At 43.9% G+C, this 27,242-nt stretch overlaps 1 protein-coding gene across 1 annotated transcript in view; it reads right to left on the bottom strand.

Annotated features, from left to right (window-relative positions):
- Positions 1–27,242, bottom strand: part of LOC105685828 (neuroligin-4, Y-linked) — a 198,926-nt gene that overhangs the window by 27,802 nt on the left and 143,882 nt on the right. Inside the window, exons 7-9 of the mRNA XM_048651849.1 lie at positions 26,831–27,038; positions 26,349–26,603; positions 13,138–13,289 (exon numbers count right to left, since the gene is read on the bottom strand). Of these exons, the coding sequence (XP_048507806.1) occupies positions 13,138–13,289; positions 26,349–26,603; positions 26,831–27,038 (615 nt within the window). The remainder of the gene's footprint in view (positions 1–13,137; positions 13,290–26,348; positions 26,604–26,830; positions 27,039–27,242) is intronic.

Below are 27,242 nucleotides of genomic sequence, written 5' to 3' on the forward strand. Positions count from 1 at the left end.
AATAAAGTTCTGTAATTAAATTTTGCCAACTCTCTCTCATACATCTTAAAGTTTCTATCTAATTTGAATTTTGTGACGAGATCCGTTAACACCTGGCGCTTTCGACGGAAACTTTACTCACGGTAGCAATCAGAGCATTCGATATACGTACGTACGTACACGTACACGTACGTGTACCAACACGTTTACGCGGTGCTGATGAATCCGAGAGAAAGAAGAACGAGAAGCGTTACACGTTGTGAGAAAATGTGTAGCGTTTTTTTTTTTTTGGTTTTCCTTCGTTTCGCACCTATCTACAATTAGTGAAAATCGCGGAGAAATCAACCCAGCAGGTCGGTGTAGGTACGTGTGCCGCGAGCAATGCGGGAAATTATTTTATACAATTTCCCCGGAGAACAACGTTAAATTGATTGCAACCGCACGGCGGTTCGCGTCCTCCCCGCACAATTTTCACACATAGCCAAAATTCACTTATACTCGCGTATATTACGATATCGAATTATACTCCGATATCGACGGTAAAACGACGTTAGCTTATAAGCAATGCGCGGCGACTATCGTACAACATCATATATAGGGAACAAAAAGGAGAACTCGTTATTCCCTCGAGATGAAGGGTCTTCCCTTCCTTTCCGACTACCGTCTCATCGACGCGAAACACAATCGCAGGCATATAGTCAAAGGCCCCGTTAAATTGATGGGACACGGCAAATTGCAAATCTACCCTTGACCCTATTTTGCAAAGATCATTCCGCACGCTGATATCTCGCGCATGGACATTGTGATCCATAACGGAGAATAGCCCGAGGGACATTTTTACCGTACAATGAAAGATTCTCTGGGGTTATTAGGGTGAAAAGAAAATTTGTATCGAAATTATTCTCTTCGATAGATTCGACCGACGGCCACAATAGGCGCGGGGCTTCTATTTCGCTGACAAGATCAAAATGTCTTCGCTAGAATTCCGGTGCGGAAAAAATGGCGTATTATTCGAAGCTTGCGATCGCCTCAAAGCTCGTAGAGATCGGGCTCGTTACTCCGAAGCAACGTCCGGGAGAAAGCGGAGATTATCGGACTACCAGGTAACTTGTTAGACCACCCCATCGCGCTCGCCCCGAGCTTTTCCACGTCGCGGATGAATTCAAATGTTTGTCCACTGACCCCCGTTTTTCCCTGAATGAGAAAAAAAAAAAAAAAAAAAAAAAAAAGAAACAGAAACGTCCATCGGACATGAACGGATTACAACAAATACGACCGGCGAAGTGTATAAATAAAGAGGAGATAAAGACGCGTTCATCGAACGGACGGAATGACGAGGGTGACAAGCGATGATGTCGCTAATGTACCCGCCTTGTAGTGCGGGTTGCGGTCGGAACCGCAAAACCTCTCTCAACGTCGACCCGACCGAAGCGACGCGTTGCGATGAGCAACGTGCTATATGTACGTATACCTATACGCGTATGAACACCATGGACATGGGGTATTCAAGCGGGTGTTGCATATTGCCGGTGTTCACGTACGACGAGAAATGCGTCAGGGTTGCGTACAGAGTTATAACGGTAAAGCAGGCATAGCCTATGCATAAATGGCATGTATACAACCATAGATATACACATATATGGGCGGATGGCGGGGTATAGATAGTCGACTGCTATTAGTGGTTTAGAACGCGGGTTAAAACGTTTAACACTAAAAGCCGTGCTTTGTGCTGCCCCCCGTGGTATGATACGATTTTCCGAACGTGCGGGAGTTCGAATCGACGATTCTGAAAAAAAGCTAGCCGATGAATTGTTACCGATGTGTGCATACAGGAGACATGCGCGCGTATAAACTCGGAGATGATTGGCGAAGAAAAACAATCGATGCGAACCGGCAATCATTCGCGTCGAACGTATCATTTCGAGCCCCACAAATTACCGTGATTATTGGACCAAAAGGTGTTTAGTGGCCGTGACGAGATTGTCCACCGAATCAGCTACGATCGGCTAGTTTTTTGCAACTTCTTACGTCTCGGTATTTCATACGATTGAAACGTCACGTGATAGCAACTGAAGAGAACCTGCATCCGTAGAAGCTCTTCGAACGGACAAAGTTCAATTGAATACTTCAAAATTTAACCTACGAGTGTAGGTTTCGAATGAAAGTCACGTTGCTGATCTTTCGACCGAATCGCTTAGGCCTTCGATGATATATTGCAGATTCCACTTGTTTCCTTACTGATGAAACGAAACTTACGCTCATCACCGTGTAGCCATGCGGGAACGAGGACGAACGTCCATGCCATAATCCGATGAAATTCATTCTATAAATAGAGCAGCGCATCGCTTAACTATGAATAAAGATGCCAACGCTGGGAACGATCGTCATTAAAATAAACATCAGCGCATCAAAGTTTAGTTATCACGGAGGCGGCTAGGCTCACACCACCGCGTCGCGTGTCCTCGTTAACAGCTTCGCGATATCGCTCACCTCGAATAGACTGGAAAACTAAAATCCTATCCGTCAGTATCATCCTTTGGATCAGCCCCCTTTTAACACGCAATTAAACCACCAACTGTGACCTATGTATAGATAGGTCATATCCACGTACATACGGAATATTCCAGATTCGAATGCACGGTCAAACTTTTAAGAAAAACCTCGGGACACTTTGATCAAGTTGAACTAACCACCAGCAATTTCGATCGTTTCGAAATTCTGTAAATTTTAGTCGAAACTTATACAATTTCTGACGGGGGCCGAGCATCCGCGTGTTATACGTTAGGGTGAAGATTTTGCATCAATGGCTGATGAGGAAACTTTGATATCCTCCGTAGTACCTTATGGTTATGCAGAGGCGGAGGATAAGGAGATGAGGGATAGAACACAACGGTGTTGATTTCTGCATTTTTCGACGAACGGAGAATACGCCGATCATTCGTTTCCGTGTAAGATCGCGAGAAAATCTGAATAATCTACCTTGTCTCCATTTTGGATATTCGTCGTAGGAAGTGGGTATCGATTTCGGCCGGGTAACTACCGCTAAGCTAGCTGGTGCGACAAAAAGTTTTCTATCACACAGTTTCTTTTTTTGGGCGTAGGATTCGCGTAGGTGAAATCTATTGCCAGCCCCGCAGGTACGGTAGGTTGTACCTATTTGCTTAAGCGAACGAGAGAACTGAGCAGATGCAAGTCGTCCCGAAGGTTTGTTCGAGTGGAAAGAGTTTCTATGCACCGTACCCGTTGCCGGGTTGTAGCGCTGCGCTGTTCGTCTGAAAATCCTTGAATAAGTATTTATTCAATTTACCATGATTCTGGTATACCTATGTGTTGGCAAGCGTACAGTTTCATGTACTTGCGCCGTATAGGAAAGGGGTGTAACCCAAAGCAGGGTCTTCATATTTATTGCCACTGTGTTATCGAAGCTCCCTAGGAGCGCGGGGTTTTCAGAGGATTCGCAGGTATATTCAAATTTCGAAAGCCTCCGCGTACTTTGAACGTTACAATTTTCCACGGAATTGAAAGTACTGGAAACACATTGCATTCCCGGTTTAACTGTCCATTATATGCAACGCGCTCGAGAAGTACGGAGAATTTCATCCGGTCGAACCGAAATCATCGGGTTCGATCGTAAAAACGAGATTGGTTCGAGGTAATACATACACATAGAATTATATATCGCTACTTCATGCCGAGATAGAGATCTGAAATCGGCGCCACCCGGATTCGCCGTTCTGAAATTCATCGAGTTTCAAGTGCATCGCACGGGAGAAAACTTGACGGTGGATTCTTTTTGCCTCCAGCAACAGGTATCGTACTTCTAGCACCTTTGACCAGATTGAATTATGCATGTTGAAATTTTCGAAACAACGCTTCACGGGCTTACCGAACCGCCACGTTGTCGAACGAACGGGAACCGAACAGTACGCCGAGTATCGAACAAACGCACACCGTCAAATTGCCGATACAACGTTCGAAGTTTCGGCTCAATGGCGTTGCCGCAGCAGCTTCGGATCAATGAGAAACGCCAAATTCCTCCGAGACTTGGAGCCAAAATTTTGCTCGTATGTCGACGTAATCGCGTCGTTCTCACATTATCAAAATACTTTTCATTCGCCGTTTACGAACTTCCGGCGTACATGGTGTGGGTCAGGGCAAGCGTTTCCGGGTACTCGCCGAATCCACGTCACATGATTTTTACATGACTTTTGCGAGGATAATGAGAGCTATTCGGAAAGCGGGTAGTACGTAGATTTCGTAGTGGACTTTTGCCGGTGGTCGGCCACGCAAGGACAAGGACTTAGCGTAGCCAGCGGACGGTTCAGATGGTCGATGAAGCCGATCAGACTTTGGACACGTTCGTTGAACAAACAGGACATAACCGCGATGTATGTACAATAATTTAGCATAATCGTTCACGCTGTACACAATTCCTGCCACGCCCGTGCAGTAGCGGAACTACCTACGACTGCGGGGCAAATCGCAAACACGTACGTACCTACTGTCCTCGTCGTACTTTGGAGAGGTAATCCCAAAGCAAACACCGCATAATGCAGATGTACTCGGTCGAGGATTCCCCATTACGTTATTACGTTTCTCACTAATTCCTGCAAATGGACGAATTTCACCAACGTAATTACGCACGCGGACAATTATTTTAACTCGCTAAATACTGTTTTCCGATTGGATCAAATGCTTGCCACGATTTATTTCGCACGGATGCGTATGACACGCTATGATTTCTGGATTTGCGATCATGTGGACTCGGTTCGAATTTGACAAAATCATCCGTCGAAGATGATTAGAGCCGTCGGAATTTATTTAAAAAACCGTTTCGCAAGAGCTTCTTTTACTCTTGAGATTCAATGTAGGTATATAGCTTCTGTGATCATCGATCCCAGTAATCTCGTTTCACAGAAGAGTTGAACGCTTTTCATGGGACCGTCGCGGAAGATGAAGTTTTCGTCTTTTCCCACAGTGTATAGGTCCGATGAAAGATTGAGGCAAAGAAGAAAATAAATAAATTAATAAAAGAAGTAAAGAAAAAAAAAAAAACCAGCGGGAAGATGCTTTTTTCTAGCCAGCGTTTTTCTTCGTCTTTCTCTCTTTGAGAGGGGTCCTCGCTACCGAGATCAAAGAAGATCGTCGTGGTGGTTTCCTTTTTATAAGTGGTAAACTTTACACTCTAAGTAATGGTTGAACATAACATCGAGCTTTCGGATATCGATCACATATCATATTCCCTCCATTCTTAATGTGAGAAAAACTTTCCTCTCAATGAAATTTTGACTAATCCGTACTTCGCGATAAAAGTCAATTCTGAATTCACAGATGAAAAATTTGTGAATTGGCGCGTGTCTTAAGAATGACAGTGTCACCACGAACGTCAACCTCCGAACAGTCCTCTTCAGTTACTTCCTGCGTGTAAATAATGCAGTAGTTATAGGTTCGGTATAGATATATATATGAATATTGTATTTATTATCAAACGCAGACGAGGCGTAATTTGTCATAATTTACGATAAATAGGGTGTACCGTTGCGCGTTGCTCGTAACTCAAGTTGACTGACGCTAACTCCGTGGGATTAGCCCCTTCTCTTGACTACCGCGGCGCATCCGCGCTATCCACTCACCCCCGACAAAACCACCCCATCCTACGATTCGGCTCACCGCCACACCCCTGCAATTTCGATATATAGATTAACTAATTCGATTTCTGTTCCAGTTACTTTTACCTAGAATAATACGTCAACTTCTACGTGTTTCACCGGATCAAAAATCCGTATTTATGAGACGCTACCGTATCGAGATCGTCTAGTTTTTACGGAATTTATGGAATCCAAATAATTTTCAAGAAACAGTTCCTTTCGAATCAACTGAACTTCGATTCTGAGAATCTTTTCTTCTCACCGGTGATTTTTCTTTCCGTTTTCTCTCCTTCTTTGTATGGAAAATGATTATCGCATCGCAAGATATTAGTGAGAAATGGATATCTGTAAATCACGACTCAAAATCTGGAATTATTCGCCAAAAAAAATTCAATGAAACGAAAAAAGGTTTGTCGGAATTTTCCATCACAATGAACAAAGTTTCTCACTCACAGAAACGGGTGAAAACGTTGTTTTTTCATTTAATCTCGTCAAGCTGTTAATTATCGAGCTGTCAGTTGTAAAATGGTGGTTAAATAAAACGCAGGTATGCCAATCGAATATCAACGCTGTTCAAAGTTACCGAAACAAAAGGCCAAAATTACGAAATTCGATATCGTCTTTTTTCCTCAATGGTAACGGTGAACGGTGTTCAAAAAGCTAACGACGCGTGGCTCTGGCCAAAAATCGTTTCGTTAATTGGTACAACAAACGTAACGTGAGAAAGTCCTGCGAAAAAAATATCACGCGCGATATTCAATCACCGATCACCGCGTCGATATCCCTCTTCGCAATTAAAAAAACCCCATCAAATCTGACCGAAAGGATCGACGCGGAAGAGTTCGCGCGTTGATAGAGCTGCGGCACCGCTTTTATTTACAGGTTTTATATATATGTACTTGCTTTTTGCGGTTCTTTTGAACAAAATGCAAATCTTCGCATACCTTATTTCGTTCTATTTTTTTTTTTTTTTTTGTTTCATTTTTAACGTGGAATTAAAATGCAAATTTGTCTCGCGAAATTATTTTAATTGCGCTAGAGGGAAATAAAAGTGTCGCTCTAGAAAGCTCGTCGGGGGAGTGTCTCCGCACCGATGCCGCGCGTACATCGGAAACACGTACAATTATTTATTCGGCGGTACGACGACGCAGTGGGTAACACGGGGGGGAAGAATTGAAGAAAAATTCCAAGTAGAAGTTTCATCCGTCGGCGGATCAACCGATCGAGTTTAATTCCTTGAATCCGAAATTGTTCGTGGAAAATGGAAGGGTACGTACATGTAACGTCCATTTGATAAATTAGCTATTCCCATTCAAAGGGTGATCGTCAAAATGAGTTTTCCCTCTCACGATACATCCGCACGATCGCTGTATATTGACCCGCATATGGAAAAGCACTAAAGCCCTTGCCTAGGTTAGTACCAGTAAACTCTAAGTGTTGGGGCGTGAGCGGAATACACAGTTATTATTTCCCCGTCCCGTACTCCAGGGGTAACGCTCCCCGTGCACCGCGGACAACTCGCGCGGTTTGAAACAAAAAAAAAGAAAAAAAAAAGAAAGGGTGATCAGAAAATGTGGAATCACGCGATGCGAAGAATGTACGCAAATCGCATCGACGTAATTGAAGCAATGGGTACACAGTGGGCGCGTCGCCCGTATCTAATTGTTGAAGATTAATTGGAAGTGGATTGATTGCCGGGTGCGTGACGTAAATAGAGAATATGCAGGTTGAATTATTCGCTGAAATTGAAAATATATTCTCCAACCGTTAAGGTGGGTAGGTAGGTAGGTAGGTGATACGACGCATGGTATCGTTGCCGCTAAACCTGGATGAATAGTGATGTGGCAAGTAAGATGTAATCGAGAATCGCGAGGTCTCTGTTCAGCAAGGTAACCCGTGAATAATTGGTGAGTAATTGTTTCGTGTTAGACTTTACCCGAGGCAAGTCACCGTTAACATATACCGCGTTAATAAATTTACTTGACTAACACCGATCAATCACGATTTACAACTCTCTTAACGAACAGCTGAACCCACCCGCGCCGAACCAGAGTCTGATCGCAAAGCTTCGTTTTCAGAAAGAAAAATCAACGGTTATGAATGAGGAGATTATCACCCCAAATTTTATTTTTTTCATAACTATTTACATTATCGCTATTACGCGTGACGAAAAAAAAACCGATCGTACCACGAGCGTCGAGGGTCCGTATGTACGATTTTACAATTAACGAGTAGATGACGGATGTGCGGGGAAACAAAAAATTGAATATGCATATACATCGTAAATTGCGCGGGAATTACAAATATACGAGCTTTTGATTTCTCGCCGGCAAAATTTTTATCTTCTCCTGACCGACCACGTCGGGTTGAACTGCCGTTTGATTATGATTTATTCCGTTCGGATGCCGGAGGGTCAAACGCACCGGAGTCCCCCCCCCTCCCACCACTACCGACTGTTCTTTTGTTATTCACTTTTTTATTTTACGCGTACGTTTTTATTCCCTATTTCCCACTGTCCCAAATGTCTCGTTGATTTCGTTCGATTGTTTCTGTGCGATTTCACTCGGATCACTTTACGCCTCGTAAAGGACGACGTATCAAATTCCCGACCCGATCGAAGATCGAGGCTCCAAAATCCTGCGCGGATTTTTTCAAAAAGATCGCACCCGAACCACTTTTGATTCCAGATTTTAGAATATTAATTCGATAGAGCGAATATCTCGTACGGTTTCAGGGTGCAGGAGCGTGAAATATTATAGGGAGCTTTGTAGGAAGCTCGTTGTTCAACGTTCCCTTCTGAATATTCATAGAGGTGCACACATATGCCACCGATAACTTTGTACACAAGTTAGTGTATACGGTAGGTGTACACAATACGGTGTATTTATGCGCGTATACCTGTGTTTGTGCGCATGCATCGAATACCGGTGTGCTCTTGGCGTAGGGAGAGACGGAGAAATCGAAGTTTCGTCGATTGATTGATACGTCTATAAACTTCCATCGATCGTGAAAAATTTTTCACGAATTATATTCCGAGTGTAAATCGAATCGCGATAACGGGGGGGTGAAAAGGTGGAAGGTGAAGACAAAAAAAAGAAACAGGGAATAAATAAAACAGAAGTGAAAGCGAATTCGGTAAGTTTAGGTACTCATCACCTGTCTGGCGGATGTAATCTCGAATTAATGAAGCGGAGTGTCCGGACACTCCCAATTATCCTCGAGAGCAAATGAATATTTACGTTTAATCTTGACCCGTCCATACCACCGCTACACAGCTGCCGTTGCCCACTCCATATTATTCCCTCCCTTCTTCAACAAACGGCCGAGCTTATAAACTCGATCGTCGAGGTAGGCCGATGCACACCTGAACACCTGACGGATCTGTTGATTTTTCATTTCAATTAAGTGAAAATTACGACGGATACATCGTCGCTTCGATCGAGTTTATCCAACGTTACAATGACGAGAACGTCGTTACGAATTGAACGCGTCGAAGTTACTTCTTTAAGTCGAAACGGAGACGTCAAAGGGATTTTATCAAACGAACGTTGCTCGTTCTGATTAAATGCAAGCACGAAAAATCGAAATGAAATGGAAAGAAAAATTGAAACTACAATATCAGCGACAGATTCTGCAATAAAAACAGAATTACGGTTGGTACTGAAGTTCGATGCAAATTTAATGATCGCGCTCACGCTATTTCAAGGTTGTTTTTACCGGTATGGTTGGATTACAGTGTGCTTTCCTTCGTTCGGAGTGGTAGTCAGTAAACTGCTTCTGCCAAGGCAGCTTTACTTTAACTATTTTTACGACTCCTTGCTACTGCTATACCGCTATTGATGTTAGTCCATTTTGGTTTTATTCTCTTTTCGCGTTCGCTCACTCCGAATCGCTTCTTCTATCCCAGGTGCAGCTCGATCTCTATAGGTAAACCTCTTACAAGCCAATCGGGAATTTCACCAGAAGGTAAATTTCACATGCGCAGGCACATCGTAATTGCTCAAACCCGCTCCAAAGGGTTACTCCGTGTGAAATCGTGATTGTTGGCATATCTGTGCAAGGACGAAACGCGTGCCACGTTCTTCGCAAAAAACTGTGCCTCCAGAACGACAGAGGGCCATTTTTGTTCGTTCATTTATTCAATTTTTTTTTCCGGAGACAGTCGGAGATGCGGTATCTCTTTCCATTCATTCGAGTCGAAAGAATTTTCCAGAAGTGACGATGATGGATGAATAAATTTTGTGAAAAATCTGCCGATCTTCCATAGAATAAAGTTTTTTTCAAAAGATAAAGAAAGCAAGGGGTGCGATACACGGAATTTAGAGGGGAGTTGAATAGCGGCAGCTGGGCACGTCCCCTAAAAAAAGATTCGCTCGTCGATCTGAAGATTTTCAGTTTGTCACCTATTTACAAAAGTGCAGATTCGGAGCGAAAGCTGAGAAAACTCTTGAAGAAGAATTTACCGTGGGAACGTTCATAAGGTGGTCGTACGGACGAATGAAGTATTTGTTATTTTAATCACGGCTGCGTGCTCGACTCCTGGATCGGCGTGCTTCAACGTTCCGCGAAATTTAGTCTAAGTTCGTTCATCAAAGCGTAATCGTTGTAGACAGAGAAAAGTAAAATAAAACACGGAGTGGCGCGGAAGAACCGTGTTTCACCTCGGTCTCGATTCTACTCGAGTTTATAGAGCCCCGAGTTGCACAATTTCCAACAGAAACCATCACCTCTCGGGTCGTTAGCAAGATACGAATTTACATGTCGATTAGAAATTCAAAAATGTTAATCGGACGGACAGATTCAAACAAAGCGGAGAGGTACGATCGACCCGGAAGACTTCGTGAGCTTCAGACGTGAGAATTGTTTCGCCGAACGAGAAAAAGCCCGTAGCTTTGATCCGAAACTCTCCCAACAATATGGATTGCTGTGAACTGTACACCGATATACACGTGAAAAATCACGGAACCACCACACCTGTCTTAATTGCCCTTGTTCCATGGGATCGCACACGATCGACGTGGTTTCGAATTCCACGCCGATAGAACAACGATATCGTGTTGCCGTCGTTAAATATTCGTTGACGTAAAGTTGTGTCACAAGAACGCGAGGCTGACACAAAAAAATAATAATAACAGTTGTTATGTCGTGCGTCGGAAAAATGGTTTTCAGAAAATACTCGGTGGTGAAAATCACGTCAATCTCTGAGTTCGAACTTATCCATGGTTTTTCTCTTTTCTTTTCAAATCTTGCAACTTATTCAAAGTTGGTCGAATGTTTCATTCGTATCGGTCTGAACCGTTGGTCAGTGACGTTCGGTCTTTTGTCGTCAGTAAAATTTTCCACCGAGGGAATCGCAGTTTCATTAACATGATTTTCTACTTGAGAACCAATGTCGTGTATTTTTTTTGTATTTTAATATAGAGCTCACAACATTAATGCACATTACGTACTGAAAATATGCGGACTAAACATGATTTGATTAAATTCCTCGTACGGGATGGTAACGTGCCACGCTTCGCGGAGATTGGCTTCAGCCAGGTTCGAGGTAGATATTAATATACCATCGATTTTTCAGATATAGCACTGCGCCAGTTTCAGTAATTTTGGATAATAAATGCTCCCTTATTGCTCAAGGGTAACATGTTCTCCAACCATAAGAATATTGACAATCGTAAGAATCAGTGGCGATGTTTATTTCAGAAGAACGTTATCTCATGAAATTGGACGACGTGTTTCTTTTTTTACACAGATATATATAAAGCCCATTAAATATTTACGAATATTGGTATCGTTACAATCACCGTATTAGAAAAAGTACGTCTTTACTTCACAAGTACGAATCTCAACAACGTTTACAATTCTTGTTATCCCGACAATGCGGCTATAAAAAGTCAGAACTGCCCGCGTAACAAGCCATCAAAGATGGAACAGCGTAATTTCCTCGACGTTCCTTCTTTTTTTTTTATTTCTCTTCTTCTTTCCTTTTATTCGCGCGAAACCCACACCGCGAACCGAGAGTACCGAGGAATCTGCCGTTAGATCGTCGTGTTCGATTATTTTCACCACAAGTCATTACTGAATTATCACGTCTACTTTGGATTGCCGAAATTCGTCGCCGACTGTGATACGGATATGGAATTTCACACGACGTATGAAGTAATAACGCGACAAATTCTTCCGCGATACGTATGGGGACGCGAGTCAATCAACCACCGAACGTACAGTTGCACAGAAATCAAATTTAACGACCTTCGAACAAAGATGAAAAACTTTAATGTCTAATCCAACGGCGTTTCGCCATCAGTAGGTATATACGATTTTATTACACGTGGTAGCGAATGTACGCGCGACGTCGTGTTTTCACGCCTGCAATAAAACGCAACACTCCGCCAGTAATGGACACTATACAACCAGCAAATGGATTCCATGTATGGGTTTCCGCGTCGAATGTACCTATACGGCGGCGAAATTGGAACACTCTCGGTTCCGAGTATACAAATGATCCACGGTGACGCAAACGATCGTTCTATGACCAGATTTCTCCAGCGTTCCTCTTTCGCGAAATAAGGTGAAATAAAAAAAAAAAAAAAATGATTTCGCGAAGGGAGAAGTGTATCCAGAGTGGGTCCCCGACTCAAAGTCTTTGAAATCCCGAATCACTCCGTTCGGTTCTTGAATATGCAACAAATTAAAGTGGGCGGTCGCCGGGTGTTCGAGTGTCCATGATTTTTTTTTTTGTTTTTCAAGTTTGTTTTTATCTTTTTCTTTCTGATTAAATTGATTTCAAATGAGCGAGATGTCTGTAGCTGTACAGGGATAACTTTGCGCCCCTCGGAATGTTTTCATTTGAAATGCAGATCGAGTTTTTTTTTTTTTTTCCCCCGTTTTTTCACGGTTTTTTTTGTTGCCACTACCCCGCAGCACTGCAACCCTTCTGCGGAATATGAGGTACGGGTATATTTTGCTATTGGTTTCAAAAATACGAATTCATATAAATCTGAGATACGTGACATTTTTGAATTACCGCTATTGCCGATGTTACGAAGAGCGTGTCTAAGCACGTGCAAATCCTCTTGGCATGTATATTCAAATAAACAGGTGAACTCGATACGTGCTATATTAATTTCATCGGTGTACAGATTTCGTCTGCGAGTAGTTGTGGTGGATATCAAACTCTCGGAGTGTATGAAACTTTCCTCTATCTTGTTAACGAACTTAACGAATTTCAAGACTCTGTCACTGGTATCAATTACCGGTAACCCGAAGACGGTTATTCCAGCTGTGCGTGTAACCGAGGTGAACGATATATTTCTTCTTTCATTATATATTCCGCATATCTGGCCACCGTAATTGTTATGGAAATTATCAGATTTTACTTTTAACCCGCAGGTTTCTCGGTGGTAAAAAAAGCAAAAAAAAATCATTCATTATAAAAATTAAGGGATCATCCCGATAATTGATAATCAGAGGCGAATAAAATAGTCCGTATAATAATCGTATTGAGACTCACCCAGCTTTCACGAAGTTTGCGAAGTACAGAATGATGCTCTCCGACAAAGCGAATTCCGCTTTCGTGTAGTTCCGTGGAAAATGTCCAAAACCCTCGACGAGCGGAGCCCCGAAAACGTACGGCAATTCGTCACCGTGCACCGAACCCATTCTCTGTAAATATATAAAAAAAAAAAACGTAAAATTTATTAGACATCTATCGACATGGATATCGCCAAATGAAAATTCACACTTGGCAGTGTTCAGACAATTCCGAGTACACGCCCCATCGTGCATCGGTTTTCATCAATTCGAGAAACGAACGCAGAAATTTCACGAATAACGGCGGCTTGAAACTGTCGACTTATTTCGATTACGGCGATACTCGTTCCATACGTTTCGCCGACACGGAAAATTTATTCTGCTTATCAATAATTCACCTTCGGTAATCCGTGAAGAAGACAAATATACGAACGATGCTTCTCGATTCAGTATACGTTCAAGTCGGAGTGTACGTTTGTTCGTGCTTCTAATTGTCCAGAGAAATCAACGCGCATAGGCGGTGAAGAGGATCAACGGTTTGAATCGTTATACGTGGTTAAGATCATTTCTCGTAGATTAGATTTTTAAATTTGAATAACGAAATGAATCGCATGTCAACCTTGCTCGAGTCTCCCGAATAATATTGAGAAATCCAAAGTTCGATCAGGGGCTTTTGTGCAGTATTTTGAAAAACGGGCGTAAGCATTACGGGCGTGTAACATCTGTCACGTGATTCAACCTGTCCCATATTGGTTTCGATTACCCGCCTCGGTTTGCCGGGGTCGAGATTGTGTCTTGGTTCGAGATGTTCTTTCCCACTTCCCTTCTTCGCTACACCCACCGCAGTATTCTCTTAGCACGCGTTGAAACTGATTTCCAGAGTGGCATTTCCGGATAAGAGCTTGTCGCGTATCCGTCACTGTCCCGAGCCGCAGTAGGTTTATCGGAGCTGTTTCCTAAACTAGATTTTGTCATTGTCCAAAAGTTTCGGAGGAATAACTTTACGCGGATAAACGGGCGAAGCTCTGAATTTAATTGGGAATACCGTTGAACTCGCGAACGAGAATCATTTTCATCGATCTTATTGAATTTCTATTGTATTTCAACGACCACGCGAAAAAACGTAACCATCGAAAATTCGATTCAGGTTTCCTCTAGTCCCAAAGACGGAGAGAAAATTTTCTTTTCCTTATTTCTTCCGTTGTCTCCTCCAATTAAGCGCACGGTACGGTAATCGGATCAATGTAGGATCCTTCGTATAGCTACCGGAAGTTTTCGCACGATAACAGAAAATTCTATCGATAATTCGTTTATCTCGCGAAGGGTTCGTTCTACCGGGACATTGTGGAATAAAAGTCTCCAGGTACTTCGCGCGTTGAGGATCTTTTATCCTTCGATTCGTCGCTAATAGTACAGTAATAAAATGAAAAACGATCTTTGTAGCCAAGAAAACTCTTTACCGCGCCTACTTTATGTACCATGTTCCGAGTCACGCTCACATCGAACGGGGGTCGTGTTTTCAGTCGGTAAAACTCCCCCCCTCTTCGTCCCACAGCTTGACGATGCGATACACCTTACGCTCATGTGACACGGGTATAATTGTCATGGGATTCAAGAGGTAGACTTGAAATAACATTTCTCTTCGGTGGGCCACGAATGTATCTCGAGGGGACAATTTTTTAAGAGCTAGATTCTACAGGAACATACACTCACGATGAAAAACAAAAGGAGAAGGGAGTGTGACTGTGGAGTACTGTGGGATCAATGACGTGTTTTATGAGGAGTCATCGGGTGACGGGGTTGGAACAATATGAGGGTAATTTGGTAGTACGAAATGGTTAGTTTCGCCGGATTCCACGAGACGCGTTCCGTCGTCTTAACGGTAATCGTACGAACGAACCCCTTCGGAGCGGTGAACTTGACGGATGGCTGCGATATCGTTTTGAAAGTGCGGGGGGGGGGGGGGGGGGTGGAATATAGTCGGTAGATCGTAAAGGTTGAGGATATTCTCACAGTGGTATAATCTATTGATGTTCACTCGGTTGAAAACAGCTGGACTACGGTCTCAGTGAATTCACCCGCATTAAGCTCGGGAAATCCTGGAAATCCTGAAACTCCCCCGCATTGTGTACGTTATAGCTGTTGTACCGGCTGAGATCGAGGATCCGTGAAAAATCCACTTTTATACCTGTAGAAGAGCGGACACTGTACACGTACCGAACTGAATGCGAAGACCCGTTATCATCAGCAGACTTCCGATCGTACCTACCTTTAATTGAGATTCGCGAGATTACCGATATTGAATTCGTCATTGAAATATTTCGCTACATCCGCGGGATCCGCCTCGACGCCGAACCGCCCGCGATATCAAATCCGCATCTCATTCGGAACACGGCGACGTTACAACAAAAGGCGAAAAATATTGCACTGCGACTCGTAGGAAGGCAAAGCTATTAATTTTGCAGAATTTTTATGCAGAAACTTGCAATATAAGTGCGATCACAAGTCACGATACCTTTTCAAAGATATAGGAACCCATTTGTATCGCGTATATTCCAGCGATTCGTTGTCGCCTCGAATGAATACGTTATCTACGTTCGTCTCTCCGGTTTCCATACGCGATTTCTCGTCGCATTGAAAAATTATTCGGCACTCCCGCGGGTAAAATTCTTCAACAATTTTCTTCTAGATTCCCAACTGCGCACGTACGGGGTGGCTGGTTTTGAGTTCAGTACCCCGATATACCTATACAGTCGAAACTTGGCATCGTACGGAAGAAATTCGATTTCAGAATCTCGATTCCGGTATTTTATTCATAAAACCGGAATGGCCCGATCCGACGCAAACAAAGTCTTCCGAATGACGATATCGGCTATCGCCGAGAATTCTTCCTCTCCGATCCCCGCAATTTTCGAAACGAACCGTTCTTCCGCGCCACTCGAAGTTTTCCAGATACCTCGGCGATCCGGTCGAAACCAGCCACCCGGTACACGTGCGTACGCGCGGTTCGTCGGAGATACGCAGCGTTACGCAGCCACCCGAAGGACGTCGCGACGCAAACGCGCCGCAGGTAGCGGCGGGGTACTTTTACGGCAAACGACTTTTGGGGTTGAAAGGAAACTTTCGAGTTTAAAGAACACGACGCAGACGAGAAACCACTGCCTATTCGCCACGGGTCACCGTGTGTATAGAGCTATATCGTTACCGTATAAACTACGAGACCAAATCCTAAGGTACAAAACTTTTTCCTACAAAGGGCACGGGAGACACTTTGGATTATTAAAAAGACCGGGCCTTCTGCTCCGCTCGCGTGGTCCTCGCGAATTTCACATACACTCACACACACACGTACGATACCCATACATATATGTACAAAAATAGTACGTATTTCCGTACGTACAACTCTCGGATACTGCCTAGCTATTCATGGAACGTTGTATCCGCGATATAACGAATTCCTTCCTTCTTCTCTCACGTTTTTTCCGGGGTATTTGAGGTGTACAATATTCAAATTCCACTACGTATGCGTCGACACCGCTTGTCTGCTGTCATTTCATAATTATAATCGTATCAATTTCCAGATCAGGATTTCCAAAGTACACCGATCAAAAATACATGCGATATTTAGCTAGGCGTGAGGCCAAAAAAACTGTTTTCTTTTTTCTTTCTCCCATTAAGACCGCGGAGTATTCAAAAATCAGAATCGGCTGCGTGAGAAATTTTCTTCCGAAACGGTCTTAGACAACTTTTTCTCAAGGAAAAATGATATAAGAAAAGGATAGAAAGGCTGAAAAATGTCGTCGATACTCTGACACGTGTACAGTGCGTCAGATACATAGTTATAACACATATCGTTGAACGATAATTTCCGCTCTTTTCGCACACCGTGTCGCGCTTTAATCAGCGGCAGCTGTTCACAATTCGAATGCGACAACAATAAAGCGTTGCCACGGTATACTTTATTTGCTATTATTTCACCCGTATACCGCGCCCCTGTAATAGAATTTAAGCATGTCCCGCTCAGTATCACCACCCCCCCGGGTGACTACCTTCTATACATGTTTGTTGGGTCAGTAAACGTGTTGGCAACCGATGTAGGAAGGTATATAGCGTCAAAAGTACACCCTCAACCGAATGAAACGACGTTCCCTGTTTTATCGCTCGTGCAGCTCGCGAGTTACGCCCTACTTCAAATCTTCGAACCGCAACGCTTCAAATTGAAACACCACCGGCTTTCCTACTACTTATCTCAATTTCATACATGTATATCCGTCTCAACGGCGATCTCCGTTCTTTTTTTTTTTTTTTTGTTCTCTAATTCGTTTCTTCTTTTTTTCCATTCATTCATTTGATCTGTTGGTATTTCTATCCGGCTTCCATTATTTTTTGTTTTTTATTCAATCGTTTTTGTTTTTGTTATTCTCTTTCTATCGCCGAATGACGGATATAAAATTTATCTCGCATCTCACCGCCGAGTATAACCTATTCCGTGAGCCCGGATTTTCCAACATCGATTTTCTTTTCCGCGGCTATATACAGACAACGTGCTTAGCGTAACGACGATGGCGTGAGAAGAGGGAAGTGGGAGCGAGCACGCGGGTCATCCAAGTTGCACAAAACTGATCCAGGTGGATCGAGGAATCTCCGGATAGTTGAATCGGAGAGTTCAAATTGTTCCCCAGAGAGAATGGAAAGAAAAAGCATCGATCCGGGGAAGGGTTTCCGACCGGAATTTCGCCCCCGAATAATCGCGCTCCCTAATTTTAACGAGATACGAAGGGCCGTTCGAAAATTCATTTTTTCGAACCGCCTTACAATACTCTTCGCACGATGATATTCTCGGTGAACTCGTCGTTCCGGTTGATGTTTTCCTCTCTTTTGTTTATTTATTTTTTTTTTTTCTTTGTAACCCGTAGATTGCCGGTGACCTTTGAAACGTGGTGTTGGAGTAGCGACTTTTCACGGCGAAAAACTGTTTTCGAAAAGATTTATCGAGGAACACAGGTATTTTAATCAAGTTATAAATTTCCGATATCTTCGTTGCACCGCGATCAATTTGTCCGACGAATTATTTTCATTTCCGACGCGTGTAGTGCCGGCGATTAAAAAAAAATATCACCTCGACACTTCCGGTCTGCAGCGAGGAACAAATAAACGAACAAATGAAAATAACAAGAACATTAACAAATCAGAGCAATCAACCCAAATAAATTTGACTCAGCGGTGCAAATATTCTCGTGCAAATATCGATCATCCGATACAACGAATAGCATGTATACCGTCACCAGAATTACAAGCGCATGATATATATTTTGAATGTACGTAGAAACTGCAGTTCGCACCTGTTAATAAATTTTCAGACGCATTGAATAAATTTCTGGGATATATATCGTTTGGAAATCTATGTCCACCCGCGATTTCCCATGCAATCAACATTCGACAACAACGCTCCAGCCGGATCGGTAGGTAAACCGCGATAACTGTGATTTCTGACGGCGCTATCATCCGAATGTTTTCTCTTTTTTCTTCATCCGATTTCTATTCTCCTCTCTTTTCCGCAATCAATTTCACCAACGCGTGATACCATAAGTACGAAAATTCATACGAATCGGTTGTCTGGAAATTCGAAACCACAGCAATTATACTTTGCATAAAATATTTTCACGGAGTGAAGGGATAAAAGTTCGTGGACGAGGAAGGATAAAATCAATCCGGGCTAGGGGTACGAACACGACCTCATTCATTGCGTCGTGTATCCATCATTTCTAGGTTCTCGGCGGTGAGATTTTCGACCAGGGTCAACCCCCTCCAGCCTCGGTTCTCGAGGGACTCTATTTTTCCCTCGGGGGATGTTGTCAAGCTCGTGATGCCGATCAAACCAATTCCCTCGAGGGAGGGGGGGGGGGGGGGGGGGGGGGGTTGGATTCGTGGCCTCTTGCCGTCTTGCCCAACACTTCGGAAACTCGAGATTAATCGATTCTCTTTACCTAAGATTATCACGGTACGCCACACGCCCGTATACCTTTCTTACAACCGTTATCTTCGATACATTCATTCGTTTCATACTGTATCCGACCATTTTCAGTAAAAAGCTTCGACGGTTCGCAGGAATTTTCATTTTCACGATGAAAAAAAAATTGACGGATTAAAAAAAATTCGGCGAACCCTTGAACCGAAATCTTTCACGACGATTCTCTTCTTTTTTTTATTTACAGTAGCGATACTATTTATCTCGGCAAGAAAATGGAGAAATTTCCCAAAATGCAACTGAAAATCATACCCTCTACCAAATAATTTGAATATTTGTTCGGTCGAGGGCATAATCCGTGAGGAGATATGACGCGTTTCCAGATTAAATATTATTCCGTAGTTCGTTGATGCGCGAAGTCCGCGGCGACCGAAACGCAGCGTACTTTCGCTGTTGTACAAATGTGATTGGTGACCCGGTTCACGCAGCGGTTTCATCAAAACGTAACATATTATACCCCACGTGGTGGCAACGGCCCTTCCCTCCTCGCCCTCTAATCGTCCACCGCCGATATGAGAATGAAAATTTGAAACCGTTATTGAATCGACGAGTGTACGGCGAATCCGCGTGAATTTCACAAGCGATTTCATGCCACGTATCAACGTGAATTTCACAACGCGTCGATGAAACTTACCGCTACATATTATCATACCGCTAAATTTGACGTGGAATTACCTGGAATTGTAATTTTATCGCGACACCTGATCGTCAATTCGAACCGAACATTATTTCCCATTACCTAGCGTCGATAATAGATTCGACGCGTCGTATCGTCCTTGAGAATCCCTTACTCCTTCTTCCATTTTTCAAAACCAACCGTGGTCCCTCCTCCCCGGAATAATCCTACCCTTTTACTACACCGTGATTACAAGACATAATTCCCAGCTACGTCGTCGGTTGTCTCTTGAAGTTCACGGAGCAGCTAAGGCGGCAAATCTTTGGTAAGCGTCAGCTGTGGGTGTAAAAGCATCCCTCGAGAGGGAGGGGAGGGACGCCGAGGGCAAGAACACGAGGAACTAGGGGGTTATTGTAGAGGCTTCCGTCTCGTTAACTCGCGATTCCCTTACACAGCCCTTCAAGGTCATATCCCGGAGGGTCGCGCGGCAGCACGCTGCCCCCCCCCCCCCCCCCCCCCAAAGATTTTCCCAACCCCTCTTGTCTTATACGGCGAGAGACAAGAAAGCGGGGTGAAATAACACGAGTGTCGGGGAGAACGAGATAGAAAACGATCTCGTCACATCGTACGCGATACCTATATAGGTATACGTATACGTTGCACGGGATACGAATCACGCGGGGAGGCAAGGGGGGGGGGGGGGGTGTTTTTCTCTCGGAGAAATATTCCGTCGACCGGAACTGCGCTTAACTGATTTTTCAAACTGTGTACGAAACTCCTTTGCTACTTCTGTTGCACGTGTTGCAGGAGCGACCGGAAAACCACACGACACATGGGGGAGGGAGTGAAGGAGGGGAAAGGGGGGGGGGAGGGGGAGGGGGATCAAAGTTGTGCACCTCTCTGAAAACAACCTCCGCGGGCCTTTGTGTGCATGTATAGCTACGGCGCGGTACGGTGCGGAGAAAAGCTGTTTTTTATACACTTTTTTTTTTTGTTCCTTTTGTCATTTCCTTTTTGTATCCTACAGCGGGTAATTGACGCGTAGTATCGGTTGCGCTTGGCCTCGTGTTTTACACCGGTGTACGGCGTATTTATTGTGTGCCTTAGATCTTTGGAATATAATAGTGGCTAATTAATTAACTAGCCGATATCACAGTGAAGGGTCGGGATATACGTTCTCGTTGAATTCCGTACTGCTAGATACAGATACGGGAAGGGTTAACGGTATTACGTATGGGCAGATGTCTAGTCCAGATATATCTTCATCTGTTTATAAACTAGATTTCATACAGAACGTCGGTGTTGCGATTCGCCATTCATCCGTTTCACGATCATGTGTTACGTATGGGTAACGGACACTTACGTGCTCCCCGTGTGTTCCGATAGGGAGTTCAGGGCGGCGCCCGACCCTGAAATTTTCGGACCCTAGACTGAGGTGGTGATTCGATATCGACACCGCGTGTGTCTGTGAGGCGGTACGATGTGGTAGGGTAGAACCGAGATCGATCAGAATCTCATTCATTAATCCATCGCTCATTTGAGATTTTAGTTTTCTCGTCGTGATAAGTATAGGTATACATATATTGCGCTTACTCCGTTACCGAGTAATTTGAAATCGGGATATCTTATACTCTGAAGTAATTGAGTTATCAAGAATCGAATTTAAAACGTTCTTCCTATTGATTCTTCGGAAAAATGGAGATATTGAAATTGCTACGGGTGGCGAACTTTGGAGTGGGAAAATATCGGATATTTTTCCGGATTCTCATATAGCACGGTCAGCAAATCCATTTTTGATACTGCACTCATCTGTATGCATCTACACATACAGTGTACACGCAAAGTCTTCTTATTTCTATTCCTGCAGGCTTCCGGTTGCGAGCACCATTCTCGAAGGCGGTATCGTACAGAGATACGCAAATATAGTGGGAAAAACTTTGTACAGAGTCGTCAGTTTCGAGACTCGCGTGTTGCTCTTGGAAAAATTCTCTTGTTTCGCTCGATGGAAATTAGATGTAAAAATGAAAACTTGAGCTTGAAAAATAGGAAGAAAAAAACAAAACAGAAATCCCTCGCGTCAGACCCTGAGGAACGTCACGTTGCTGTACTTAGAAAAGGTCATAAATCGAGGAACGGTAAAACGTCATTAGGAATAAGAAACCGGATATTGGACTTCGCGTATGAAGCACTAGAAACGAGACACCGAAGATGAGGAATCGTATTTCACAGGCATCGGGAACACGGCAAGCATAAAAATTCACAAGTCACAAACGGAGCCACCGGAGATGAGGTATGAAAAATGAATCACTGAAAAATTATCCAGTGATCATGAAAAAATTAGCCAACAAACAAGGTCTCCGAACTGGCTGACTTCCGTTCCCTTCGAGCGGGATTTCCATTATCTCGAGAAAATAAGATTTCAGCATCTCCGTGCATCGTACGTCACGAGGGGGGGAGGGGGGAAAGGATGTTCGCATCTCGTGAGACTCTCGTATCGAGTTGACTAACAATCCGGTTGTACGGGGTGTGTATTGTATATACATATATGTAAGTATACGATCGCGGCATCAGCGAGTTGTAATAATTAGCCGTAGTTTCGCAGGTTCGGCATTAATTAGCTCGTGAATATAGAATGCTAGGGTATTCACTGACGTGAGCCATTACAAACGTGGCGTACAAAGGTTCCGTTGCGATGACGTAAAATTTACGTCACTAATTATCCTTGCATACAAATCGGTGCAAACGACGCGAGCCAACGGAACCGAAGTTCTTGCAGCGCGCATTGTCATAACCAGACAAATCGCGCGCTCGTGGAACGGCCAACGTTTCGTAGGATTGAACGAACCTTCTTCCCTCCTCTGTTTTCGTGGTTTTTCCTCCTTTGTTTCGGCTATGGTTCGCTCGTCGTCCAACTGGTAAGACGAAATATTATCCCGATGCTCCCCGCACGGCGCTGCACCGGTGGACATTTCATTACCGTCGACGATGCTTGAAACGAAACGCGTTTAACGTATTTCGCGGCAAAGAATCAACGAAACACGTAAGTATAAATACGAATATGCGTGCGCGTGAATTTACCGCACGGTTACGGGAAAAATTTTGCAGCCATTCGGTTGGTTGAGAAAAATTCGGGACACTCGCAGTGTTTCGAAAAGTGGTGAGGCCGCGCTTTCCTTTGGGAGGAACACCACCGACTCCGGGGGAAAATACATTTTGTTCGGAATCGCCGGGTGCTGGAAAATTAATTTACGTATTTTTTAATTTGATTTTTTTTGCTTTCTTCTCCACTAGCCCGCGAAACACCGCGCTACGAGTCCCTGAAGGTACGCAAGGGTGAAACGAAAAATAATTTCCGTATTTTCTTTTAATTTTGCATCGCTGTTTTGATAACCGATATCCGGTCATGCCGAAGACAACGAATTCGTCAATCGAATAATGCGCGTATACATTTCGTTCGATTCGTGATTACTCTGGTTCCCTACGCCAAATTGAATTTGTAATAAAAACACATTTTCGATTTTATTTTTTTCGTTCGTTTTTCGTTGTTTTTTTTTTTTTTTTTTTTTCACAATGTTCCCCAAACGACCGACCGATCGACCTTTCGGTGACACAGAGAAACGCCTGTGCGGGGTGGTCATATTTTTTTTTTTTTTTCTAAATGTATGTACGATATACGGTGTGTGTATGTATATACATATATGTATATGTATATATATATATGTACGGACGGGACAGAATGGCGCTCACTTTATTGAATTCCAATAAATACCAGTGATGCAATAATTCTGCAATAAAGGTCCAATAAATTCTTCCGAGTGGACACTCTTCAAACACGTTCGGTACTTTTCTCACATTGACCGTTGCAACGTTCAATCGCGGATGTACCGAAAGCTGCCGTCAGCAAGGTTGGGTTTTATTTACGCGCGTACCGGCATTAATCAATTTTAATTCAATCGGCGGATGATCGATTATTCAACTTGCTAACTGCTAAAGGGTCTAATATTACGCTGTCCGGGATTAATGACGTCCACGCGAAGATACCGATCGGTACCGGTGCCGCGTTTCGTAATATGACCCGATAATCGATGAATTGTCAATTATCTCAAACAGTTTTCGACCCCCCCCCCCCCCCCCCCCGATTATTTATCTTCTTGTTATTCCGGCTAATAGTTAGCGAAAATTGACCGTCTCCGATTCCTATAAGGGATACCGATGAAAAGTGAGACGATCGACCCGTAGGTTTGTCGGAAAATTTCTTGAAACGTCAGCCCCTGAAATTGTAGGGGCTGATTTTGGGTCGAATCGAGAAGTTGGGTATCATCGATCGATCGCGATTACATGGTACACATACATCATACGTATACTCCGCTCTCGGAGAGTGTTAGTACGCCGTGACCCGCACACTGTCCACATTCGGGGTCCGAGCCGGCTTCGAGTGCAGGTCGGTTGTCGTGGTAACGGAGAAGTTATACCGGTCTACATAAATTGATTTTCCTCTGAAACCGTCCTTAATACCGCGACGCGGTAAACCCTTCGCCTTCGCAACGTCGCCGACTTGTGAGCCATCGACGATGGAAAATACAGGAATTGAAAACGGAATTCGCGATCGCTGTCCTGTCGTTGTTCCGACCGACGGTGAAAAACTCCGCCGTCAATGGTAGTGCGGAATTTGGATCGAAGCGCGGCCCTCGACTGTGCGTCGCCCTTCGATCGCATCCTTATAGTAGGTACGTCGCGGTACTCACGTGTTACGAACGCTGAACTTAACTGTGGACTATACTTGGGGCAGTTTAGCGAAATATATAGATATGACCAGGTTTCCTCGGAGCGTCTGAAGCAATTTGGAGAAGAGCGATTTCGTGTAATTCCCTCAGTAGAGCAAATTGAATATTGGCCCTTTGCGACCTTGGCTAACAGAGTCGAACGCCTTCTCGGGGTAAAGAGGGGAGGGGGGAGGGGGGGTGAGGGTGAAGTACGGGGATTGGACGGAGGTAAATTCTGGTGTTTCCCACAAGGAGAATTATTCGTCGTCACCTTTGCGAATCGCTTCTATAAGCTCTGAAAGAAAAGAAAAAAGAGAGAGAGAGAGAGAGAGGAAAAGAAAGGAGAAAGGAAAAAGGGATCGAGGGTGGCGCGCGGTGAGGGAAGTGGGGGTTAACGGGATGGAGGCGACAGGTCGATAGGCCAGGCTCCGCAATCGGCGAGAGAAGCAAAGGATACCGAAATCCGTAAGCCCCGTCGGCTAAGTAATAGAATTTTCGAAGAATTGTCAACGCTGACTTAGTGACTCGACTCTCTGTGTCCAACGCTCTGCGTTATTCTCCCGATCGCGGTCACCTAGTCTTCGCGCGGTGTTCCGATTCCGATTTTTCGCACCTAATCCATAAAAAAATCCATCGCGATTCGGTCGCTTTTCAAAAATCAGGTGTACGCACGGGGTTAACCGCAGCACTCGGCTCATTGTCAGTCCGGTTTTACACAGCGGTAAAAGTGAACGTGGCAATTTGCGAGGGTGACAAAATCATGCGGAAAAGGGATCGCGTGATCGGTAAATTATACAGTTCGCGTGTCTGAAATTAACGACGAGGATTTATGTGGAACACTCGATCAGAGTTGGTCACTGTAAAAAACTGTTCGAGCTCCTCAATTCGGACAGACCCAAAGCTGATATTGAAATGCTGAGCGCACGCACTATTTCGTAACGTGTCTCACCTCATTCGATATGGACAATTTGAACAATAACAGCAACAACAAGGACAACCACGCCTTGCGGAATACGAGGATTTCCTTTTGACTATCAGAGTTATACCCTTCAGCGGGATATGAAGCTTTGCAGCGGTCCGAAATGCGACGGTTATCGACGAATTACTTCTCGCGTCCTTGCTTTGACGCGTCCGATTTTCTTTTGCCCGCATATAAATCCACTCCACTCGTACGCCGATACTCGAATAACACGTACACCGATACATTTAACGAACATAACTTTCTCGTTCATCGAGAGCGTTCACGTTTTCCCTGCTTCCCTTTCCATTATCTCGTGTGTTTGCGTTCAATTATGTGCAAATTAGGGGATGGTCGAACGGATGGCTACGTTATTACATGTGTTCGCTCCAAACGTTTCCGCGAAGGTAGATGCGACGTGCGCGTCTTCGAATCGATATATGTATTTGTCGAGCGGATGCTTCATCACTTTGCGGAGAGTGGTGGGGATTTATCTAGGAAAATTTCGCGGATGATAATTCCCCGGATTTCCCGGACCTATTGAAAGTTTCGATCCAGCAATTAGTCACCGGCTAGACCGACCGCTGCATAGACGGACATTAGTGAAAACTTTTGGATCCGAACGGATTACACGGGAAACCAGACGGCCCAACCAAACGGTATATTTCTTACGATTCGACGTTGTAATTTTTGCGGTGCAGTTCGCAAAGTTTAACGGACACGTAGATTTCATTAAAGATTCGAAGGTATTCTCACTTCCGTTGGTAGTTTTTCAATTTTTTCAATTTTTTTCTTTTTTTTTTTCTAAATTTACGAGTGTTCTTACTTGGGGATATTCGCCGTCCTTGGGTTGATAGTCGAATACGTAAAAGTAGGTCTTAGGCATGGGTTCCTTCTCGGTTTCCGGGACGGCGGCGACGTGCGGGTTGTTCGGTTTCTTGAGATGCCTCAGAGTGAAAAGGTCACCGGTTTGTACGAGCGGTGCTACGAATTGGGCGTCGCTTAGAGCTTGGACGCAAGCATCCCTTGTGTTCATCGGATGCTGAACCGTCCGTTCCCAGTCCGTATACTCGTTAACGACCTGAAAAAGGATCGAGAAACATCGCTGGGTAAAATTTCGGGTCTACCGAACGTAGTTTCGGAAAATAATAGAAAAAAAACAAAAAGAAAATTTTTTTCCACACGTCGACTTTCGAGTTCTTATATGGATATAACCACATTTACATCGATGCCACTTATCCGGAACTTTTTCGTAAATGGACTTTTAAGAATAACAAGGACGCTTTAAAAATAAAGGGTGAAACTCACCGTGTAGAATATCTCCGTCAGATGGTAGGTGTACGCGTTTCGTACGTAGGTCCTTATGATCCTGTCTCTCTTCTCACCCTCGAAACCCTGCTGGACATCCTTTTCGGCGAAACTCCAGAGTGCCTCGCTGGTCGTGACCCCGAACAAGAGGTCGTACTTGCTGTTGCTAGTTATGGGTGCCCCGTGGTCTGTCCTTTTTAGCTTTTGTCTGTAGCGAGGAAGAATGACGGTGTTGAAGTTGGGGTGAAAAAAAAACAAAAAAAAAAAAACAAAAAAAAAAAAAATACAAAGACCCGGGAAAATTTAATTGTTACAAGGGTCGTTCTCGTTGTAATTTATGTCAACGCAATGAATTTTCCGCAGGTTCAAAAAATAATGAAAAGGCGAAAGAAAAAAAAAAAAAAAAATGAAT

The sequence above is a fragment of the Athalia rosae genome, chromosome 3 (genome assembly GCF_917208135.1).
Source record: "Athalia rosae chromosome 3, iyAthRosa1.1, whole genome shotgun sequence".
In the NCBI taxonomy this organism is placed as follows: Eukaryota; Metazoa; Arthropoda; class Insecta; order Hymenoptera; family Athaliidae; genus Athalia; species Athalia rosae.